General features: G+C 44.0%; 1 protein-coding gene across 1 annotated transcript in view; it reads right to left on the minus strand.

Moving 5' to 3' along the window:
- Positions 1-22,227, minus strand: part of Mamdc2 (MAM domain containing 2) — a 159,126-nt gene that overhangs the window by 72,753 nt on the left and 64,146 nt on the right. Inside the window, exons 3-5 of the mRNA XM_036205401.1 lie at positions 14,278-14,549; positions 12,595-12,679; positions 9,454-9,591 (exon numbers count right to left, since the gene is read on the minus strand). Of these exons, the coding sequence (XP_036061294.1) occupies positions 9,454-9,591; positions 12,595-12,679; positions 14,278-14,549 (495 nt within the window). The remainder of the gene's footprint in view (positions 1-9,453; positions 9,592-12,594; positions 12,680-14,277; positions 14,550-22,227) is intronic.

Here is a 22,227-nt window from a genome sequence, read left to right on the forward strand (position 1 = left end):
TGACAGTGGAGAACACATGTGACCATAAATGACTCCGTTCTAACATGGCCCCATTTACTAAGAAAGCATGGGAGTATAAAAGACAGAGCTGACATCCTTGATGCCTTTTGTGATGTCATAAGAGCGGAACAGTACCTCACGAGGGGGTGCTTCCAGGAAGAGAGAGCTGTAAGGTTGTCTTTCCTCATACTTCACTGTGGGGGCACAGAGGTGGGTCACAGTTCTGCAACAGAACTTGCTGCAGCCACTGAAACCAGCTTGCCAGTCTCTGCTGCCCCACCTGTGGATTCATGATGGTATTCCTACCCAGGACACACCGCTCCACGATGCTCCTAGCCAGAGAAAGAGCAACCAGAGACACTACAGCTGGGCTATTCTGCTGGAGGCCTGGCCTCTCCTCTTTCTCAGGATCTGTATCTTACAGCAAGGGTGCTTTTTCACTCATGGAGACCTTATATCTTCTGTGGCTACTAGGTACTCTTGGATCTCTGTACAGTTTGAAAACTTCTAGTACATGACTGCATTGGAATAAAGATGAAGTCATCAAGGCTGGACTTGTTGTTTTTATTTTGTTATTCACTTTGCTTTTAAAATAACTAAGGATAAAGCACGGTCATAGAACCTTAAAACCTCTATGACTCCTAAATGCACACACCCACTGTAGTAATGAGCTACACTGATAGTTTCTGCATTAGTTCTTCATAAGCATTTCCCCCCAGTTCTAGCTCAGTGTCTATTTCTAATGGAACTCAAATGCCACAGCCAGGAAGAGGGAAATCATTCTGCCCAAGGTGAGATAGGTGATTTATCTCCAAAGAGTCTAGAAAGCCCCTAATAGATCACTGGAAACAACCTGTTCCACTCTAGTGTTGTGTTATTACTGTGCTGAGCTAGAGAAATTTCTTAGCCATAGCCCCATGACAAACACATCTTCTCAGTCGACAGACATCAGAGGGTCAAGGACAGTTGCTCATCTGCTGTGGGGACACTGTTTTCATCCCTGCATTAATGGTTGAAGTGCCTCCTCAACAACTCATGCTTGCGGTGTTGAGCCAAGCAAACCACAGTCACATTTCTGGTCCAAAAATGCACCCAGAAAACAGACTGTGACTTGTTCAAAGTGAGTCAGAGAGGTTGCTAGGAACGATACCAAGATTGCTGACACCAAGTCTCACAGGGAACCACTAGCCTAGACCACAATCAGCTGCCCTTCTTTTCTTCTCCAGCATTCCTTGTTGACACAGTTGGGTACTATTTACTGACAACCTGAGTAACATGGAATTTTTTTTCCAGAAAAAAAAAAAAGACAGCTCATCACAAGGTTACCATCTGATTTAAAGGGGCTAGGATGATTCAGAAATGACCGTTCAGGTGTCTGATCCTGGAGGCCAGGCTAGCAGAACGACAAAGCCCTGGCTGAGTGCATCTCTGGGGAAATCTGCTCTGAGGAGGACCAGCTGGGGCTAGTGGCAGGTAGCGGGTAGTCATTGTGTTTCTATCCACGGAAGGAAGAAGGTAGCTTGGCAGTCTAAGAAACCATGTCTAGCACCTGGCATTATGGGAGTTTTCCCACCCATCTCAGACCAATCTTATGTGGCTCAGGTTTGCTGAGTTTCTGGTACCCTGGGGAAAGGTGATTTTTGTCAGACCATTAGGATTTGGGTACAAGGAAACTCGGTTAGATATGAACCTACTACAGGTGTATAGGATTTTATAATCAACCAAATCATTGCAGAGCCTGCAGGCCCAGAGTTCAAACTTTAGGCCAGGCATGGTGGTGCATCCCAACTCTGTAGAGTCCTAGGTAGGAAGATCATAAATTTGAGGCTAGCCTAGGCTATATAGCATACCATGAGACATGCTTTCTCAAAATCAATCAACCAACCAACCAACCAACCAACCAACCAACCAGAAAAACCAATTTAACTAAAAATGGAAGATTATAAGTAGAGACAATGGGTTCCCCACTGTGGGGAGCCGCCATTCTAGGATGGCGCTGACTTCCTGACAGCTTTGCTGTAAACAACTCCATATTTGGCTGTGCTTGCTGGGCTGCGCACCTCGAGGCTTGTGCATGCGCGTATATGGTAATTTGGCCTTATGTCCTCAGCCTATCCCGTGGCTCCCCGTGCTTGCATTCTGGTGGGATCCAATCACAGATTGACCCGTTCGCTTGGTTTGCTATATAAGCAGCTGCCTTTTGGTTCTTGGGGCCCCTCACCTCCCACTGGTCGAGGAGCTCGCCGCACCCCACAAGACTAAGAATCAGGATGTTCATTGGCACTCCTCTGCACTGCATTGCTACACTCAGGAACTCAGTCTATTAGTAGTCAATGCTTAGTTATACTTCAAAATGTGAGGTTTGTGCCGGATAAAACGCTGTTGAATTCACTAGAAAGATAGTAGTAGTCTGTGGCAATACCAGCTGAAGCTTAGGCCTCCTGCAAAAGGCCTGAGTGCAGTCTGCGCACTTGCTTCTGAAGAGAGCCCCCCTTCTTCCTCACAGCAGCTCTCCGGATTAGTGAAACCTTTCAGGTAACCTTAGCAGCTCCTTCTCGCTGTAGATTAGGAAAAGAACTCAGAGGACAGTTCCTGAGCATGTGTCTTCAACCAGCCTGACCATCCAGAATTTCCCTAAAGATTGCCCACAGCTTAACCGTGGTGCCAAAGGTAGCCTCTGACTCAGCTAGGATTCATCTCCCTTTGGCCATATTTTTAGAGCTTCTTTGTCTGCTTCCATCTTGCTAGCTACCCAGACAAGCTGCCTCCTGGTACAACTTAGGCTGAAGAAACATGTTCCAGATAGAAATACCTGCTGGGCTGCTGCCATGATGAATAGACAACACTCAAGACAGCAAGTCATCTCTACTCTACTCGCTTACATTGCATATCTGATGCATATATTCAGGAACCCTTAGTTCAAGGGCTGGAATGGTTCTTTAATAGAGCCGGACTCCAATCTTTTTATACAGCATTGAAAGATGAAAGGAATGTACATGAACGTTGGGTGGGACCTTGTTTGAACATGGATATAAAATATCCCTTCAGAACTCATGTTGAAGCCTTGGTCCCCAATGCAATGTTCAGAAGTGGAGCATTGGGGAAATAGTGGATCTAGAGAGTTCTGACCTAATCAATAGATTAAGTGATTAATGGATTCATAATTTGATAGCATTATTGGAAGGCTGTAGAAACTAGGAGGTGGGGCTTAGTTGGAATAAAAAGGTGACTGGATGTATGCCTGCCTGATGGGGATGTCGTTCTGTATGCTGTGAATATGTGTTGCTCTGATTGGTTGATAAATACAATGCTGATTGGCCAGTAGCCAGCAGGAAGTATAGGCAGGATAAGCAGACAAGGAGAATTCTGGAAAGAGGAAGGCTGAATCAGGAGTCACCAGTCAGACACAGAGGAAGCAAGATGACAAGGCAGAACCGAGAAAAGGTACCAAGCCACATGGCTAAACATAAATAAGAATTTATGGCCACAGCACTTCAGAAAAATCTTCTCAAGAGGACTGCTTGTGTGCATCGAGAAGGTGTGGCTGATCCCATTACTCCTAAAAGCTGGAAGAGGTTCATATGGCCAACCAGAAGTAGCATCGTTCCTTTCTTGGAACTGTAGTGCAATTCTCATTGGCCATGGGAGGAGTGGCCTTTGACCATTTGCAGTTTAAGGGCATCAGTCTGAGATTAAACAGCACCAGGCACTAAAGTGTTTTGTCCACTTTCCTTCTTTTATGTCTTGAACCCTACTTTGCTCCCCCAACACCCCAAAAGCCAGTGTGGTATAGCAAGTCGGGGGAAAGCCAAAGAAAAGGGAAGACACAGAAAGAGACCAAGTACAGATTTCTTCCCTGCTGCTGCTGCTCAGTGGAAGAGCCTGAGAGAAGATGTGCATCGGATATAATGGATATAACGATATATCATGGGAATTGTGCCCTGGCTGGACTTAATCTTGGAAATGAGGCTGTTGATATGCAAAAATGACTAGGAGGTCACAGAGGGGGACCCAGCTGAGCTGGTGTAAAGGCAATGCTGAGGAAACTGACAAAGCCACATTCCCACTGGGCGCTAATGCCAGGACCCAAGCAGTGCCATGCAGAGAGAATGAGTAGGTGCTGTTGAGCTGACACTTGGGGCTCCATCCAAATCGAAGTGAAGAAAATGGCATGACTTATGGAGAGCTGATTCATCCATCTCATGGGCTTTGGAGGAATAAAATAATTCCGGTCTTATTTTGAGTTTTGAAACTTTGTCCAGCTCCTTGCAGAGTGGCATTCAGAGCAGCTTGAGTTTTAAAAACCCCAAGCCTCGGCAAAATGATGAATTCTCCTCATTATTTTCCCATCAAGTCTCTTCTTTTTGCCAAGGTGCATAGAAAACAGTTCTGATCTGAGCTGTCAGCGAGTTACCTCCCGAATGATTTTGTTTCACTGCATAAAATATTAACAAAGAAGAAACTCCTATTCGGAGAATCAGAATTGGGTAAGAAAGAAAACAAGATAAAAATCACATCTCCTCCTGTATTTCAAAGAAATCCCTCAATTCTTAGTGCAGTATCTATTTCTATTATTCAATAGGAAGTTGAGGACAGTGTTCATTTGAAAAGTCAGAGCTCACTGTTTGGGGAAAACTGTTAAAACATACAATCAAATGAAAGAAAACTGATATCTACATTGCTTTCTGCAGATGCTGGATTCACTGTTCCCATCTCTACAATACAAGGATCTGGGAATGTGTCCTTCTACCCCCTGGTCTCTGCTGTGTGATTCTTCGCTTCTTACCAAAGCAAAGGCTTTAAGTTGTTTCCAGTATATGAACAAACATGAGATGAATCCACAGAGAGCAAAATCTGCTGCTGCAGGCAGACATTTGGACCATTCAATCTTTCCTTTGCCACCCAAATTGATAGAGTGCAGAGAAAATCAATATACCCAATAGAAGGCAAATGAAATAAGAGAGACAATCTCCATTTTCTTTAGAGTATTGGTAGTTTTATTTTTCTGCAAGAGTCACACTGGGCAAGCCTTTGCATCATGTGGGCAGAACTCTTTAGACAAATATTTTAGAATCTTCAACACTCATCTTTTTATGCCCTATCCTAACTAAGGAGTGACTTCATGGGAGTTCCTGCATGAAGTGGAATCTACCCAAGAGAGAATTCACACACGCTTCAGTGGCAGGGCTGTAGGACTGGGCCTGCCCTAATGGATTTTGGGTTTGTTTTAATTTGATTTTTTTGTTGTTATTCTTTGTTTTCCCTCTTGGAATGGGAATGCTTTCTCTGTGCCATTATATATTGGAAGTATGTAACTTAAAAAATTTATAGGGGCTCATAGTTGAGAGAATTTTGAGAGTGTTGGAACTATTGAGAGGCATAGGGTTGTTTAAGGTTGGACTGTGTGCATTTTATAGTATAATGTAGTCTTGAGCCTCTAGGGACTAAGGATGAAAGATTATGACATAAAAATGATGTTTGGGTGTCACATTGACAAGAAGTGGAATTGAAACAGCAAGTGTTAATTGTTAGCTTGACAGAAGTTAGAATCCTCTTGAAGATGGGCCTTTGGATGGGTCTCTGGGGGCTTTATCTTGATGACACTAATTGAGGTGGGAAGACCCTCTGACTGAAGGTTGCATTCGTCCATTGTTTTCTGCTTTTTTTTTTTTTTTTTAACTGTGAATGCAATGCAACTGACTACCTCAAGCTCCTGTGGTTGTATCTCCCCCCATGACAATGGACTAAATGATGAACTATGAACAAAGTAAACTCCTTGTCTCTCAAGTTGCTTTGTCAGAGTGTTTCACATCAATGGGAAAGAAACTAAGGAAACATGTCCCTAAACTACTGTTCTGGGGTAGGATATTTTTAGATAAGATCTCTTTAAAGTTAGTGAGTTTTCATATCACCAAAGCATGCAAGAATGCCTGATACATATGCATATATGTGTGTGTTGTTTACGATGTATATATAATGAGCAGATAGGTGACTCGGTGATGTGAGAGATCAGTGAAGAAGCCTCTTCCTGGAGGTCAGCTGGTGGTTTGCTGGAAGGGAGGTATGCGTTTTCTCTAGACCTTTTCCCTTCAGCCATAGGGGTCTGATGCTTTTTTAGCTTTCCAGATTGATATGAGGGGTACTGAGCAATGCTAGTGGGCAGAGCTGTTTGCCTTTGGGAGATGTTTTAGAAATAGCCAAAGGAAAGTGGAAAGGGTTGGAAAATGAAGAGGAGGAAATAAGACAGACAGAGTGAACAGAGGACAGAGGCAAATGCAGTAGTAGAGATGATGTCCCCATCAGCAGAACATAATGGCCTTCAAGGATGACCACACTGCAATTCTTTTCTCTTTACCCTCTGGGCAAGACACTAGCAACACCAGGTTCTTGGTCCCTTTCATCCTCCTTTCCTTTTTTCTGGTGCCAAATACAATGTTCTTAAAAGTATTCAGGAGGCTCCTACACAGTTCTGAAATAGATCTCAATGGGTGCTGAAATCAGGGACTTTAATGTGTAGCACCAGGCAAAGAGAGAAAAGTAAAATATTGCAATGCAAAAGCATCTTGAAGATTACTAGATGCAAACTCTTCACCTCACCTGCAAATAGGTTAATGGTGACTCTGAGAAGCTGAGAGATTGCTCCAGGAAACCCAGTACTCTGATAACTGAATACATGCTGTGAGACTCCTGGCCTGGCTCATTCTCCATTCCTCACTGACCCAATATGGTCAGAGTGATCTGTGGCCACAGAGGAAGCATTATAGATTACACTCTTAAGGCAAATACAGACAAATGAACAGTTTGAGACTAGTCCATAGGTTGGTCTTGCTTCTCCCAAGAAATCCCTGTTCCTCCTAACCAGCTGACATCAATGAGGATGACAGTGGTGCTGTGAATATGCCATCAGAAAATCATGATGGTCACCACCTTGGAGCTAATTTTGAGTGGCTTGTGAAAGTTTCTAGTACTTTTCCACAGGTAAAGTTGTACCTCTATGTAGATGTAAAACAGAGACCCATGATGATTACAATTTCAACTTCCTATCACTCTCTGCACTTGATTTGTGAGACTTAACCGAAGAGCAGTCACCAAGCTAGCCTGGCTCCATATATGAAGGCAAAAGTCATTTAGCTTTTCTTTTCAACCCCAAGAGATTGTTAGCAGCTTTATTCACTTAAACAAAGGCTTTGAGGGGTGCTGACATTTTACTGCTCTGAGTTAACCGGTCTTTTACAATAATCCTGCAGACTCGTGGGGGTCATTGCTATGCCAGTCATCATTCACTCTGCATAGACCCTCATTTCCAGTGTCGATTCTGTGGCCACAGCGGATTGTATGTCTTTAGGGCTGAAGTACGGGCTAGGCATAGAATCCCAAACTCTCAATATTACCAAAAGTGCTAAACCTTTTTTTTTTTTTTTAATTAGGAAGGGAAAATGTTTTTCTTGTCATAGTCCCTTATATGACTCACCCTAATTCTACCTAAAAAGCTACTGGGGTATTAATTTATACTCTTATTCTGTGCTTTTGTCCTCCACCTACCTGAACAATCACCTTTAGTGTGATATTAGACTCACTGTGTGATGCCGTCTCACCCCTGGACCTCCGCTGGCTCCCCATTGTCAGTGAGGTTGAAATCTGCTCCTGCATTCAGCCCTTTTAGACTTTCCCACACACTGCCCCTCTCCCACCTCTCTCCTTACTTCCTGTAATTGGCGCAGTTGTTCCCAACATCATTGCTCTGTCTCCTTTTCTCTGTCCCTATAATCCCACACTTCCCCTTCAAGTCCCTTTACCTCATTTATCATGACTTCCAAGGGTTCCTTTATCTCCAATTATCTACCACTTTGCTTTTAATTCTGAATACTTCTCAGTGTTCTTTCATCTCCGAATTTTTATCACTTTTCTTTTTGTAAGGAAAGAGGAGCATTCTGACATTTGACATATACGATCTTGTTTGACATCCATTTATGGGAGAAAGAAGTTCTCTTTCCTGGGACATACTCCTTGAGGTTTGGAAGCAGCCTGGTGGCTTGTCATTTTAATTGTCATTTTCTTTATTCTACCCAATTTAAGATCAAATGAATAAAAATGATAGATGCAGAGTCGGGTTGATCTCAAACAGACAAGCCCCATGTGCACAGCTGGCTACTTAGAAGTATTTTGTTCTAAGTAGCCTGGACAGGATGAAAAGGAAAAACACCCTATAAAATAGAGTCTGAAAAGTAGGAGCTAGCTAACCTTTTGCCAGCCCATATAATATTTTCTTTTAGAAAATATTTACTAATTTTTTTACATATTTGAGAAATTTCGAAAAATACCCCTTTCTTCCTGAGTATTTTAAGAAAAACAAAATCAAAGGATCTCACGAAGTGGGCTCACATTCTGATACAACAGGATCAGATCCACACCCCAACTCTCTAGTAAGCTACAGTCCTCACTCAGCCACACGCCATTTGCTTAATCTATCTGCTTGGCCCTTGAAATTGAGTCTAAGGCTCTGGGCACAAAGGAGGCAGGGGAGAATGAACAAAGAGAACAGTGATGTCAGGATGTAGACTCCAGAGCCTAAGTGACCTGCAGAATGGACACGCTGAAAGCAAGGTTGAAGACATACTTTTAAACCTTCAGATGACGAGAAAGGGCAGTCAATGAGGGACAGCAGGGAACCACAAACAGTGTCATGTGTCCGGGCAAGAGTCCATGCTGTCATCATGAGAAATTTAACAAGACCGAATGGACCCTCCACTATCTACTAGGATGAGTCAATAGTGAAAAAGAAAAGAATCCAACTTTCTTACTTTTTGCTTTTGAGGGAAAATCAGAATCTTCTCAATACTTAGAAAAGGCCATAGAGTTGAGGACTGGCATGTCTTGCATATGAGGAGAAACCAGAGGCCAGGTGTGACCAGTAAGACACACAAGGAAGCACATCCTTACCCTAGTTTCTCTTCCAGAAGCTTTCTCCTCCTGCCCTCCCAGAGAGCCTCATCTGCATTTTCCTTGCAGAGTGTACTTGACCACCAGGGGGCCCTGTTGCACACTTCATGGAGAATAATCACTAGCACTGAGGGTGTCCTGGGAAATTCTTAAGGACTTGCCAACCTGCTATCTATTTTTAATGAAGACCAGGATTATTCCAGCCTTGTCTTTAGAACTAAGAATACAGCCAATATGCAAGAAGTGAAACATTCCATGGACATGTAAAAACATGCAAAGGTTAGAGATGAGTTAAATCGTTTCCCTTTATGATTTCCTCAGCTACGAGCTTATGTCTGCCGTTGTCCGTCCCACAGATTGCCCTTCCTTCCTTCCTCTTCCACTGGGTCTCCCAGTGTGACACCCACCCCCCCCACCCCACCCCCCCGCTTTCATCTGTTGACAAAAGCCGGGAGGTGGGAGTGGAAGACAAGGTTCACCCTGGGAAGAAGACTGCATTTGCGGCCAGCTTACCATGCTCGCTCCTGAATGTGTGATCCTCTGGGAGGATGGAGTGGGTGTTCTTCACAGTTCCTCCTCCAACAAACCAGTTCACGTTGGGGTTCCAGCGGTTCACAAAGCCACAGAGATGGTTTTCTTCAAAGTCACATTCTGGAGGACGAGGCATAGACACACATTTCACGGACCTGCAGCCACACCTGGGGACACCTACACTCTCTGCAGAGTCTGCTCTTTGTCATTCTGAGGACTCTCTTCCTCAACTGTGGGGACTTGTGGACCAGAAATTCTGAACAATACTGGTCAAGAAGAGAGATCCAGTAATGCACTGATGCTCTGCTTTATCATTGCCCCTCTGAATTACAGCCCTTTCTCCTATTAGCCATGTGGCTTGTTTTGGAACACACCAGCTCTCTGAGTCTGTTTCCTGATGTGTGAACTGGAGACAACAGTCTCACCTCATGTAGACATGGGCAGCTCTCTGTACAGCACCAGAGGACCAGTCACATTGCCTGTGTTTGATATAAGCTGATGATTTTTTGTCAGCCTATTAAATTAATTAATTCATCAATGTTTTGGTCCCAGAGACCAAATCCAGGGTCTTGCGCATGTTAAGCATGTACTTTACCACTGACCTATGTTCCCAGCTCCATTACATTTTAATGTACTATTTTAGGGTTATTCCCTCAGCTCTAGACATTTTCTGCACCACCCTTTCTGTTACCTGCTGGCCCAGTCCTCCATCTCTTTATGGTGAACAAGATTCCCAGAACTCATGTTTCCAAGATGCTAAAACTCCCTGCTTTTCTGATGTATAAAAATCTAGACAGAATAGGTGGGACAGGCACACACATGGCCCATGGCCTTCCTGCAACTCCTGCCTAGAGATGAAAAATACAGAAGCAAAACCTTTGTGCTTGGGGATATTGACATGTTTGCTATAAATTGTTCCCCATTAACAAATTCTTTTAGTGGGAACAGGGAGGTCGAAAGCCTAATCCGCCACTGACACCATAATCCTGCAATTACAAAATGAAGGATGATCCGCATCCTGTTCTCCATTGCTCCATTCACCTCTTTGTTGGATTACACCAAAGGGAGATGAAGGAGGGTGACATCAGTGCTAGTGGCCAGCTCCATCACTGCCAGGTTGCCATGGTGAGCTGTGTCCCTTTACAGAAGGAAGGGCCTAGCCAGAAGCAGCCTTGGTCACACAGCCACTGTTTCCAGGTGCTTGGAATTCCTCCCCCTTGTCTCATTGGCTAGCCAGATAACGGCTTGTGAGTCACGCCTGGTCCTAATTCTGGTCACAGTGCCAGCACCTGCTGGTGTCTTTACCCTGTACAACTTTGTGGCCTTGTTGATGTTGATGGGCTTTCCTCAGAGTACAGAGGTGAGGCTGATCGCTGCCCCCTGCACCCCAGCTCCCACCTTCCAGCCAGGATCCTAGCCGGTACAGTTGTCAGCGGGCACTGACAAACCTCAAGATTTCTTTTCAAATTTCCACTGCAGTATCTGCCAACTGATGCTCAATGTCTAGTGCCAAGGGCTGCCACAGAGTGTAATAAAAAGCAAAATCCTTCTCAGCGTGCCAGGCACTAGTCTAAGCTTTCTCTATGAATTCACTTAATCCTCAACATAGCCCCTTGAGAAAGGTACTATTATTAACCCAATTGCATAGACAAGGGACCAAGGGAAGTGGGCACAGAGCCAGGAGGGGTGACAGCTGGCAAGGTGCACTTATATGGTATCCTTTTTGTTTCAAACAAACCAGGAGCCACCAAATCATCTGGGGAAAGGAATGAAGGTTTCTTGAGTGCCCACCCTTAAACCCACCTCTTCATAAACCTCACAGGAACCAGCTCCATGTTGCAGAGGATGACAAGGGGTTGGGGGTTGGGGGTTGGGGGTTGGGGGGAGGTGCAGTGAGAGACTGAGCCAGCAGGTGGCACTCCCCAGGTGCATCTGATTGCATCTGTGTGTGTGTGGAGGGGCAACAGCTAGACTACTCAAGGGAGAAGTCTGGATGGAAGTTCTGTCTGTTTCCATCTTTGCCTTAGAAGTATCAGTGAAAGACCAAAACACAGAAGCCACACCAAGGGCATTAGCATAGGCTCCTTGTACAGGATCATCTTTGACTCGCCATTCCCTTTAGCCTGAGTCTTCAGTCAATACTGTCAATGCTGAGGCATGTCACAGATCTATTGACTTTTTTCTTCTGCAATGCTAACCCCTCCCCCACCTTCTCCCCAACCCCAGTTTAAGGTCCTCATTCTGTAACCCCTGTAAAGTCAGAGTCTCTTCCAGGAGTTTGCTAGCTCCTATGTATCTGCATTTTCCTTGTCTCCAGCTCATGGAAACCAGCATCATCATCCAAAAGCCACAGCTGCACACCTCTCCCCTGCAGGCTAACTCCAGCACCTACCAGCTTCATAATTCGGTAAACCTAGGCTTCCATCCTGAGACCAGTCTCTGTAAGACATTCCCTGAGGGTTACTTACTGCTCAGCTCTGGCCTTTGCCTCTGTACACTCGGATCCTTTCTCCTACAAGCTTCGCCTGCAAACAACCCTCTCCTTTTATGTACACCTCCACATTCGCCAGGCCCTCTGTGTTCATTGTGTAAAGAGTAATGGACGGTGGCAGATGAGGATGAGTCAGGCACCCACGGGACAGGGGCTGTTCCTCTTGCTGCCTTCTCAAAGCTGCCATGCGGACAACCAGTCCTGCCCACACCAGGCAGTGTCTAAGTGGTAATTCTGATGACTAAGACAGCAGTAGCCGTGCATCAGGAAAGTAGGTGACATGATGGATGTCCACTCTTCTGGTAAAGGTCACCAAAAGTAGAGTTCACAGCAAGCCAGCAATTGTTTTTATTAGAATGGGGGGGGGGGTTTAGAGAGCATTGCTGGGGGTAAAAGTGGCTGCTTCTCCTGGTTAATCCAGCCAGTCCGAGCAAATGCTAACGAGCCTTTCCACTGAAGACTGAGGATCAATGTCTCATCTGCAGGTGACCCTAGCAAAGAACAGAAGCTACTATGCATTTTGCAAAATGCTCTACGACACACTTGGCCTTTAGGATCGATTTACTGCTTTCTGGCAGTGGATTGTAGAAAGAGATTTGCATTCCACTGCTACGATCACAAAATTCACTCACCAATACAGTAGCCGGCTGTCATCTTGATTTCAAAGAGGGCAATGCTGGCCGTGTTTCCTTGTCCCAGGACACCTTCTATCAAAATCTGTACAACGTATTGGGGAAAAAGGAATCAGGCATCAAAACACCTTGTTTCCTGTCCAATATTTCAGTTCTTAGTCAGGAACTATCATTCAGTGTGATTCACAGCTGCTGAATGTGATTCTTACGATTGCACACATACCTGTGCATACACACACACACACACACACACACACACACACACACACACACACATATACATTGAGGACTTTGACATGAACAAAGTATCCAACAGATGCTCACAGTCAGCTGCCTTCCAATGCTATCCTAACTTCCACATCCTCCTGTGTTCATGGAGGCAGTACTTGGTGGTGAATGGAGACAAGAGCAGTGTTCCTGGGGAGGTATGTGCTGAATGGAACTGAGGGCAGATGATGAGGAACAAAGAAGAAAAGTAGTGTGGATGAGAAGACAGGGAGCCCAAATCTGTCAGAAATCTCTACACGAGATGGGAAGGCTCAAAAGCTAATCCATGGTTTCTACTTTGATGAGAAATTGAGAATTGTACACAAAGAACAGATAAAAGTGTGCCAATCCATGTGGTTGGTTTCAAGGAATTTAGGGTTCACATCTGGCCCTCTTTCTCAAATAGCTTTTTCTTCTCTGGCTTTAGCAGGATATTTTGCAACAATGTGGGTAGATTTGGGGTCTACAACCATTGGAATAGGGTGTGAAATAGGAACTCACACAATGTTCCTTCCCTCAGTGTCCTCCTGATGGGGAGAGACTCCCAACAGGCTGGGCTAGGCTGAGATGCTCTGTTTTAAAGCCTTTCAAAGAAGAGGGTTGAGCCTAGGAATGGAGTGTATTAGGAATGGTGGTTCTGTTATGTCTTCAGTGACACACACTCTCATATGTGCCAAACTCTAGCTCCCTTCCCTGCTCCACTCCACACTACACCTCTCACATCCTCTACCTTCCTCTCAGAGCTGACAGAACAGTGAGCCTCTCTGAAAAGGAAGGGAAACATGCCTGGTAAATGACTTTCTTCTTTCAAAGTATTTTAGTGTCTCATTTTATAAAATAATGCCTTGTTCAAACTTTGGAGCAACTAACCCATTAGGAAGGTAACACAACATATTCCACAAACAATTTAGAAGCATGATGCGAAATTGTTGGCAACAAATACTCCCGAAAGTCTATTTTCACTGAAGAAGTCAACTTAAGCACCATTTAGCCTTAGTTTTTAAATAGATGCAGAAAGTTCATGAAGCTGCTCTTTTAAGGAATAAACAAATACTAATTTACATAGTTTTCTATAATGCAACTAACCTTACTGACTTACTTGTTGTAAGACAATAGTTCTCAACCTGTGGGTCACAACCCCCGGGGTGGGGGAAGAATGACTATTTCACAGGGGTTGCATATCAGCTATCTTGCATATCAGCTACCCTGCATATCAGATATTTACATTATGATTCATAACACTAGCAAAATTAGTTATGAACTAGCAACAAAATTTTATGGTGGGGGGGTCATAACAATATGAGGAACTGTATTAAAGGGTCTCAGCATTAGGAAGGTTGAGAACCACTATTGTAAGACCTCATGTAGCATAAAGCAGGTCACATGCCTCATAGCTTCCTCCTAAACCCCACCTACCTTGAATTTCTTGGTGCTGTTTTGAAGATCCAGACTGGCTATGAGCCAGCTGTCTGAAGGCTCCTTAGTGGACCAAAGCAAGCGATCGAAACTTTCATCCTCAAATCTCACATAGAGGTTCAGCTGGCTGGGATCTGAGATGGATCCTGGAGGTGTGGTTATCTGGTAGACCAGGCGAAGGCAGTTCCATTCCTCAGCCTGCAAATCAGAACTCAGCAGCACGGCTTTCTCCCCTTGCTTGGCAAAAGAGGTGTCCACATAAACGTAATGGCCTGAAAGAGAGAGGAACACAGACAAGGTATTAGTCTTCTGTTTGCAGCTTGGAAAAAAGACAGCAGTTTGGTCCATTAAACCTGTGGGATTACAGATCCTGCAAGTGCATTGTCTCAGCCCAACAGAACTGCCTGAACACTGGGTCTCTGGTCCCTTGTGAAATGGGCATGTCTACTTTGCACCCTGTGGGCCACATGCACCCCAGGATAAGTGTTAATGCATCCCAACACACTTGAAAAGGATATTATAGGACAATGTCAAAGACTGGACACCCTTACATGGTTTGGCCATACTGCAGCCATTTCCCCACATGACAACAGCCTGGAGCTGAGCAGGAGAGTGGAGTGCCCTGTCCAGTTTTCCATCCCTTCAACTTCTCTGGACTCCATCACTGAGGCCAAGTGTCTGATGCTTTGCCTCATTTCACACCAGGTCCACTTAGCACATTGCACAAGGCCCCTGGCCCTCACATGGGTGGGGGTGCAGGCTCAGGACATTGAACGTAGGGAGCGATATGAGCAGGCTGGACCCGAAAGTCTCAAAATAGGATGACTTGGTGTACTCCACCTTCTCTTTACACAGTTCTCCCTGGAACAAATGATTTAATTTGCATTAAGCTTGTATCATTAGAATAGACTAAATTGATTTAGTTACTCAGCCTGGCTCTTGGGGCCCAGCCAGCCGAAGTATAAGCTTTTTTTTTTTTTTTTTTTTTTAAATTAAGAATTTGATTCCCTTTGCCTAGACTCTTTCCTAACCAAATATAACTAAATGGGGAGTGTGTGTAGATCGCATTGCAGAGGACTGGGAAAGCAGTGGACACAGCAGGGTCACCCCCTTTCTGTCTTCCTCTTTCATCTCTTCCTCTTTCTCTTTTCTCCTGTATTCTTCTTTCTCCTTTCCCCATCCAGTTTTCTCTATTTTCCTGCCACCCTCTTCTGTCTCTGCCTCTATCCTGCTAATACAGATGAGCAGTATTCTGCCAGCTGGGCCGGGATATGGAATCACAGTCCTATGGAGGATGGGGAAGGAGTGAAGCCAATAACACCAATGTAAGCCTTCCGCACTACACTGGGCACCTGGACGCCTAGCATAGCGATTCACTTGTTTATTGAAAGTGGAAGTCGAAGACTGCAAATGCCCAGAAGCTCCCACATGTGTGTCCACATTAACCTGTTGCCTTCTATCGTGTGGTTCCCCACTGCACCCCTGGTTGCTTGGCTCCTAACCAGAAAGCTCTGAAATATACATATGCTTCCCTTGATTTCTTTCAGCCCACCCTCCCACACGTATTGCCCCAAATAGCCATCCCAGCTAGGATCTCTGTATCAGTAGCCTAGTTCTGGCAGACCAGAAGTAGCTCAGCAAATGATCAGCCCCCATGTAGGACCCAGAATGCCATCTTGCTAGATGGAGGATTCCAAGATCAAGCTCATCTCTAGCTGGCAATCTTCATGTGGTGAGTGATAAGAGCTTTTAGAAACATTTCAGCGCCCCCACCAGTGTATTAAGTCTGATCCTTAAAGCTAATGTCACCACCAAGTGTTCCATGTGCAGCTAGTACTCACATGCCAGGCATTGCACTAACTGCATGGTCCCCATTCATCATCCACAATCTGTGCTGCCTACTGGCTCCTAGTTATTAAGTGAGCTCTTGATGCCAAGGGCTTTACTAGTAAAGACTCAGATCACTGCAGCCACAGGGAATGTCTAAGTGTCACCCTATTTCCCCAAGTCTTTGTTCAGGAAGTCTCAGTTGGCAGGTATTGGAGTGGAGTGTGGATGCGAGAGTGTGCTGTGGAATGTCATTCTGTATGCTGTGATTATATGTGTTGCTCTGATTGGTTGATAAATAAAATGCTGCTTGGCCAGTAGCCAGGCAGGAAGTATAGGCAGGGCAAGCAGAGAGGAGAATTCTGTGAAGAGGAAGGCTGAGTCTGGAGTCGCCAGTCAGACACAGAGGAAGCAAGATGACAAGGCAGAACTGAGGAAAGGTACCAAGCCACATTGCTAAACACAGATAAAAATTATGTGTTAATTTAAGTGTAAGAGCTAGTCAGTAATAAGCCTGAGCTAATGGCCAAGCAGTTATAATTAATATGAGCTTCTGAGTGATTCTTTTATAAGCGGGCCATAGGACTGTGGGGGCCTGGTGGGACCCAAGAAACATCTGATTACAATAGTTAGCTGGTTAAATTTTTGTCACCTTGAGACAAGCTAGAGTCATCAGAGAAGGGGGAACATCAACTGACAAAATGCCCCCATGGGTTGGTCTGTAGGAGATCCTGTGGGGACATTTTCTTGAATGATGGGTGATGTGGTGTAGGTCCAGCCCACTTTGGGCAACATCATCCCTGGGAAGGTGGTCCTGGCATTCGTAAGAAAACAAACTGAGCAAGCCAGGAGAAGCAAGTAAACAGCACTGCTTCATGGTTCCTTCCCCAGTTCCTGCCTCTAGATACCTGTCTTGCATTTCTGCCCTGACTTCCCTCAGTGATGTACCTGATTGGAAAGTTGAAAGCTGAAATAAATCCTTTCATCCCCTAGTTGCCTTTGCTCATGGTCTTTATGACACCAGTAGAAACCCTAACTAAGACCGATCGGGAGGCGTGAAGAGTGCTGCTTTCCTGCAGAGGTTAAGAGGTGGGAGATGGAACCTCAAAGAGAAAAGAACCTTGGCATTGTGCGCTGCCAGCATTCATAACAAATCTCAGGCTCAGCTCTCCCGGACATTTGCCAGTTTCCCCTGCCTCAGCTCCCTCCTTCCCTTCCACACTCCAGAAGAGAAAGCACAAGGCGTGAGGCCAAAGTTTTCAAACTTGCATCTGGAGTCATCTGGTGGGACACTTCCCCTCCAAAGAAATGGGGCTAACTCTCTAGGCACTCTTTCCTTTAAAAAAAATTTAACCAAATGTCCATTTTAATATTCAAGACCATTACAACAATAGTAAGCTCTATCTTTTGATGGTAGTTTTCATTTTACTGCCATAATTACATTTTGTATAGATACAAAACTATTATAGGACTAGACATACTCTTGTCACAAGATACTACTAAATGTTATTAAGAAGCTGTTCCTGAGTAATGGTGACATTGGACCACCTGCTAGGGATTCAAGACATTTATTTTTTCCCTAATTTTTAAAAATTCTTTGTGGATTTCACATCATGCATTCCAATCCCACTTATCTTCCCATCCCCTTGTTTCCTCCCTCAACCCTTGCAACATCCCCCCCCCCAAAAAAAAACCAACAAAATTCAAAAGTAAAATTGAAAACAAAGCAAAGCCAAAAAAAAAGGGGAGAAGAATCTCATTGTGGAAGCTGTAGTGTAGTACATTGAGTCACACAGTTTACCTTTTAGTTCATTCATCTTTACTTGTATGTGTTCATTACTATGAGTCATTGACCTGTTTTGAGGCCTCTGGCCTCTGCTACTCTATTGATAATGGGCTCTCTCTGGGTCTGCTCTAGGATATTCTGTTGTTTTCCACTGTCATGGAGATCCTGAAGTTTTGTATCTGTAGGTTCCTCCCCTTCTCACGCTCCAACATGTTGTAGAATATTATTTTAAGGTATGTTACTTTTGTTTATGTTGCATTTATTTAACTCTGTGAAGCTGTGTTACTGTGCCTGACTAAAACACCTGATGGTCTAATAAAGAACTGAACAGCCAATAGCAAGGCAGGAGAAATGATAGGCAGGGCTGGCAGGCAGAGAGAATATATAGAAGGAAAAATCTGGAAGAGAGAAGAAGTAGCCAAAGAAGGAAGAGGACTCTAGGGGCCAGCCACCCAGCTACACAGCAAGCCACAGTGTAAGAGTAAGATTTAAAGAAGTAAGAGAATGGGAAAAGTCTCGAGGCCAAAAAGAGCCAGGATAACTTAAAGTAAAGGGAATCTGGCAAGAAACAAGCCAAGCTAAGGCCAGATATTTATAATTAAGTATAAGCCTACGTGTGTGATTTATTTGGGAGCTGGGTGGCAGGCCCCCAAAAGAGTAAAAAAAACAAACAACAGTTCATAGATGAGGTAGATGTTGGGTGAGCTAACTCTTAGCCCTGGTTCTGGGCCTGCGTGGTAGCTGGGTTAGTCAGCCTGCCAGCTTTTCCTCATCCTCACTACCCTGGTGAGCTCTCCAGCTGTTTGGCTACCTTATCCAATGCAGCCTGTAACAAGGGAGTGGAGCCAGTTCTCTCCAGGTCCTCAGATCCAGCTCACCCACACTCACACCACCGGGGTCCTGCTCTAGCGTTCTGCCCAGGTACTTTTTGTCTATCACAGAAAGTGCATCATAGGTTCCTATAGCATGTTTGGGAAGGAGGAGATGGTTCTAAGTAGAACTCAAATGTCAGTGAAAGCACGTAACAGTTGAGGATATCTGTACTTTTTGGTGAGGGCTGTTAAAAAGCCTATGTTGAACTGGGTGTGGTGATGTATACCTCTTAATTCCTGGCACATGAAGGATCAGGCAAGAGGATGACAAGTTTGAGACCAGTAAGATTTCATCTCAAAGAGGAAAGTTTGTTGTAGTGGGTGGTGGTTAACGAGTGGCCCACAACTAGCCAAGGTGCAGAGAATAAGAGGCTGCAGAATGCTTAGGCCTAAAAAGAACATATATATCAAACACTTCTCCCTCCCAAGGCTCAGGGACCATTGTAGAAGAAGGACTGGAAAGAGTGCAAGAGGCAGACAGAGGAGGTGGATGAGTACAAGGAAACATTATCTTCTGGATAGAGCAGGACCACTCTACGTAAGATCTCCCAGCAGCTGCAATAGCATGCCCAAGACCCATGCAAGCCTAAACTAAACCAAGTTCCAGTATGGAGTGGGGAGTCAAGTGCACAGCCCTACTCCTAATCATAGAGTGGTCAGGAATTATATTAGCTTCAGGGAGAGAGAGAGACAATTATCTATAGGAGTGTAACCCTTGGTAAGTCTATCATTCTCCCAGGGAAGACGCCCCCAATCTGTCTAGATATTCTTTCTCACTTTGTAAATTCCCTGTAAGCATATGCTAATGATTGCTTGTTAAGAGCCTTTGAAGCATACGTTATATAAAATGCATTATTCAAATACCTTGATATTATACTGTATAATAAAAGTTGATGCTCTTTAGATTTTTTTGACATCTCATCCATAAATATTGACTATTCCAAAATGTTGAGATTCCACATTTACATCACAGACCTCAAATTCAGCTCTGGGTCACTCTGTGTGAATATGTCTACTAGTTGTTCTCAGGTTTATCTACCCAGCAGAGCAATGCATTTTCCTAGCTTAATTAACTAGCTCAAATGTTCTTACTTTAACTAGCACTGCCTAGTCCAAGATCACTGCTATGAATCACCGAGTTCACTTTTCCCACCCAGCCTGGAGTCTTTGGAAACCCAGAGCCCCACGGAGCCATTACCGGCCAGTCTGAGTCTGCACTTGGATTGAAGCAGCTTGTAACCCCTACTTGAGGTTTCAGAGAAACACTGTATTTTGTGGTCATGTTACAGCTAAATTAAACTAGAAAGAACAAGATATATTTAGAGGAAATTTGTGAAATCAAATATAGAACGAGCAAGAGACGGCTGCGAAGCGACTTCTCTGTACTCTAACTAGTAAAATCCCTGTAAGGCTTACTTTATTAAAGTGAAACATACCACAGAGTGAAACAGCATCCACGACTTATTCTCACTGGTTAAACTGACATTAGGAATCTAAGGTTATGAAGAATTCACTCATCATAGACTCTACCATCTAATACAATTCAGTGGTTTTCAGTGTATTTCCGAAGTTGCACAACGATCTCATTATTATGTGATTCTAGAACATTTGTACCACTCAAACCAAACTTCTAAACTCTTCCACAGATTCTTCACCCTCTTCTTACCAGCCTCTGGAGACCATGATCTATATGATTTGCCTGTTCTGGGAATAGCTTCTAAGTGGAGTCTTACAGTATGCGTATGGCTGGCTTCTTCCGTTAGATGTCATCCAAGTTCACCTGTGTTAGAATCCGTTCCTTCTTAACATGAAGTCCTGCTTTGCATTCTGCAGTCACCAGCTGACTGATGTTTGGGCTACTCTATCTTTTGGCTATGATGAGCAGGGATGCTATTATGAGCAAGCATGTGAGTTTTCAGGAGATGAACATTCAAGTCTCTCTCACTGATGAGACCATTATTCCCTGCTCATATGGTAACTCTATGTTTAGCTTTGGAGGAACTGCCAGAAATTCTCATGCGGCTGCAGTGTTTGCATCCCATCCACAATGTGTGGGTCCTATTTTTTTGTCTATGGCTAGAACTATCTGTGCCTGCTATTGTCCATCTTTTTATTAGACATCCTGGTAAATATAAAGTGGTGTCTAAGTATGCCTTTGTCTTGTGTTTATCTAATAATTTATGATGTGGCATACCTTTCCTGTGTTTATTGGCTACTTGTACGCCTTCTTTGCAAACAAATATATCCAAGTTCCTTTTCTATTGAAACACTGGGCTATTTGTCATTTATCATTGAGTTGTAAGTCCTTTAGTTATTCTAGAGAGAGGGAAGTTTGTACTGCCTTCTTACTTTCTTTGGGTTCTGAGCAGGGCAAGGTATTTATTCAGGTAGCAGATCAGCTGCAAATGTTCAGTGCTGCTGTGCGAATAACCTTCTCTCACTTCCTTTAAAAAACAAACAAACAAATTATTCCTTTGATGTTAAATTCAACACCTGTGCCCTCTACAGTGGGAGGCTCCTCCTACTTGTCCATCCTCAGCAGTTCCTCACCTCCCAGCTAGTTCCCACCTAGTGTCATCCAGAGACAAGCCCAGTCTAATCCTGGAAGACTCTGCCTCAAATCTTGTAAACCAGCCTTGACAGCAATGCTTGTGCATCTCTCTTGCTGAGTTCTTAGGATTCTTCATATATAAGACAAAGGAATTTCCTTGTATTTATTTTTTAATTTTTACAAAACATTTTAAATTAAAATATAATTACATCACTTCTCTCCTCTTTCCTTCATTCACCCCCTCCCATGTCTTCTCCCTCCCTTATTCCCTCCACTCTCAAACTGATAGCCTCTTTTTCTCTGATTATTATTGTTGCGTGTGTGTATATATTCATGAACATACAAATGCAACCTGCAAAGTCCACTTCTGTTGTTTGTGTGCATAGTTATGTTTGCTTGTTTTTAGTTAGCTTCCTCCACAAGGTTGCAGTCTAGCCCCTGAATTCAGACTAGGATATTCTTCCCTGATTTCATGGTTTCCTTTCTCCCTGGATCACACCCTGCCTAAGGGAAGGTATAGAGTAGTCAAATGGAGCTGGTATATCAGCCAGATGTTGGTTCAGATTCTAGCTGCACTATTTAGAAACTGTCATTTTGGGCAAGTTAATTATAGTATTTGAGATTCACTTTCTCCACTGGTAAAATGGGGATGCTAAATCACTGATTTTATAGCATTTTAAAGAAGATTAAATAAGACCATATAGTACGGTAATTAGCAGATAGCAAAGATCAACATAAATGTTAGCACTTATATATTCCAGTCAGTATGATGTTTTGGATGTCCAACAACCTCTTTGTCACCTTATGCTGGAACTCTCTGTACTAACTACTCTTCTTCTGGTGCTGTGATGGCCCCGCCCTTCTGATCCTATATCAACTTCTGCCGCTGTACAGAAGACTCTACCCTTTGCAGC

This window comes from Onychomys torridus, chromosome 1 (assembly GCF_903995425.1).
Source record: "Onychomys torridus chromosome 1, mOncTor1.1, whole genome shotgun sequence".
NCBI classification, from domain to species: Eukaryota; Metazoa; Chordata; class Mammalia; order Rodentia; family Cricetidae; genus Onychomys; species Onychomys torridus.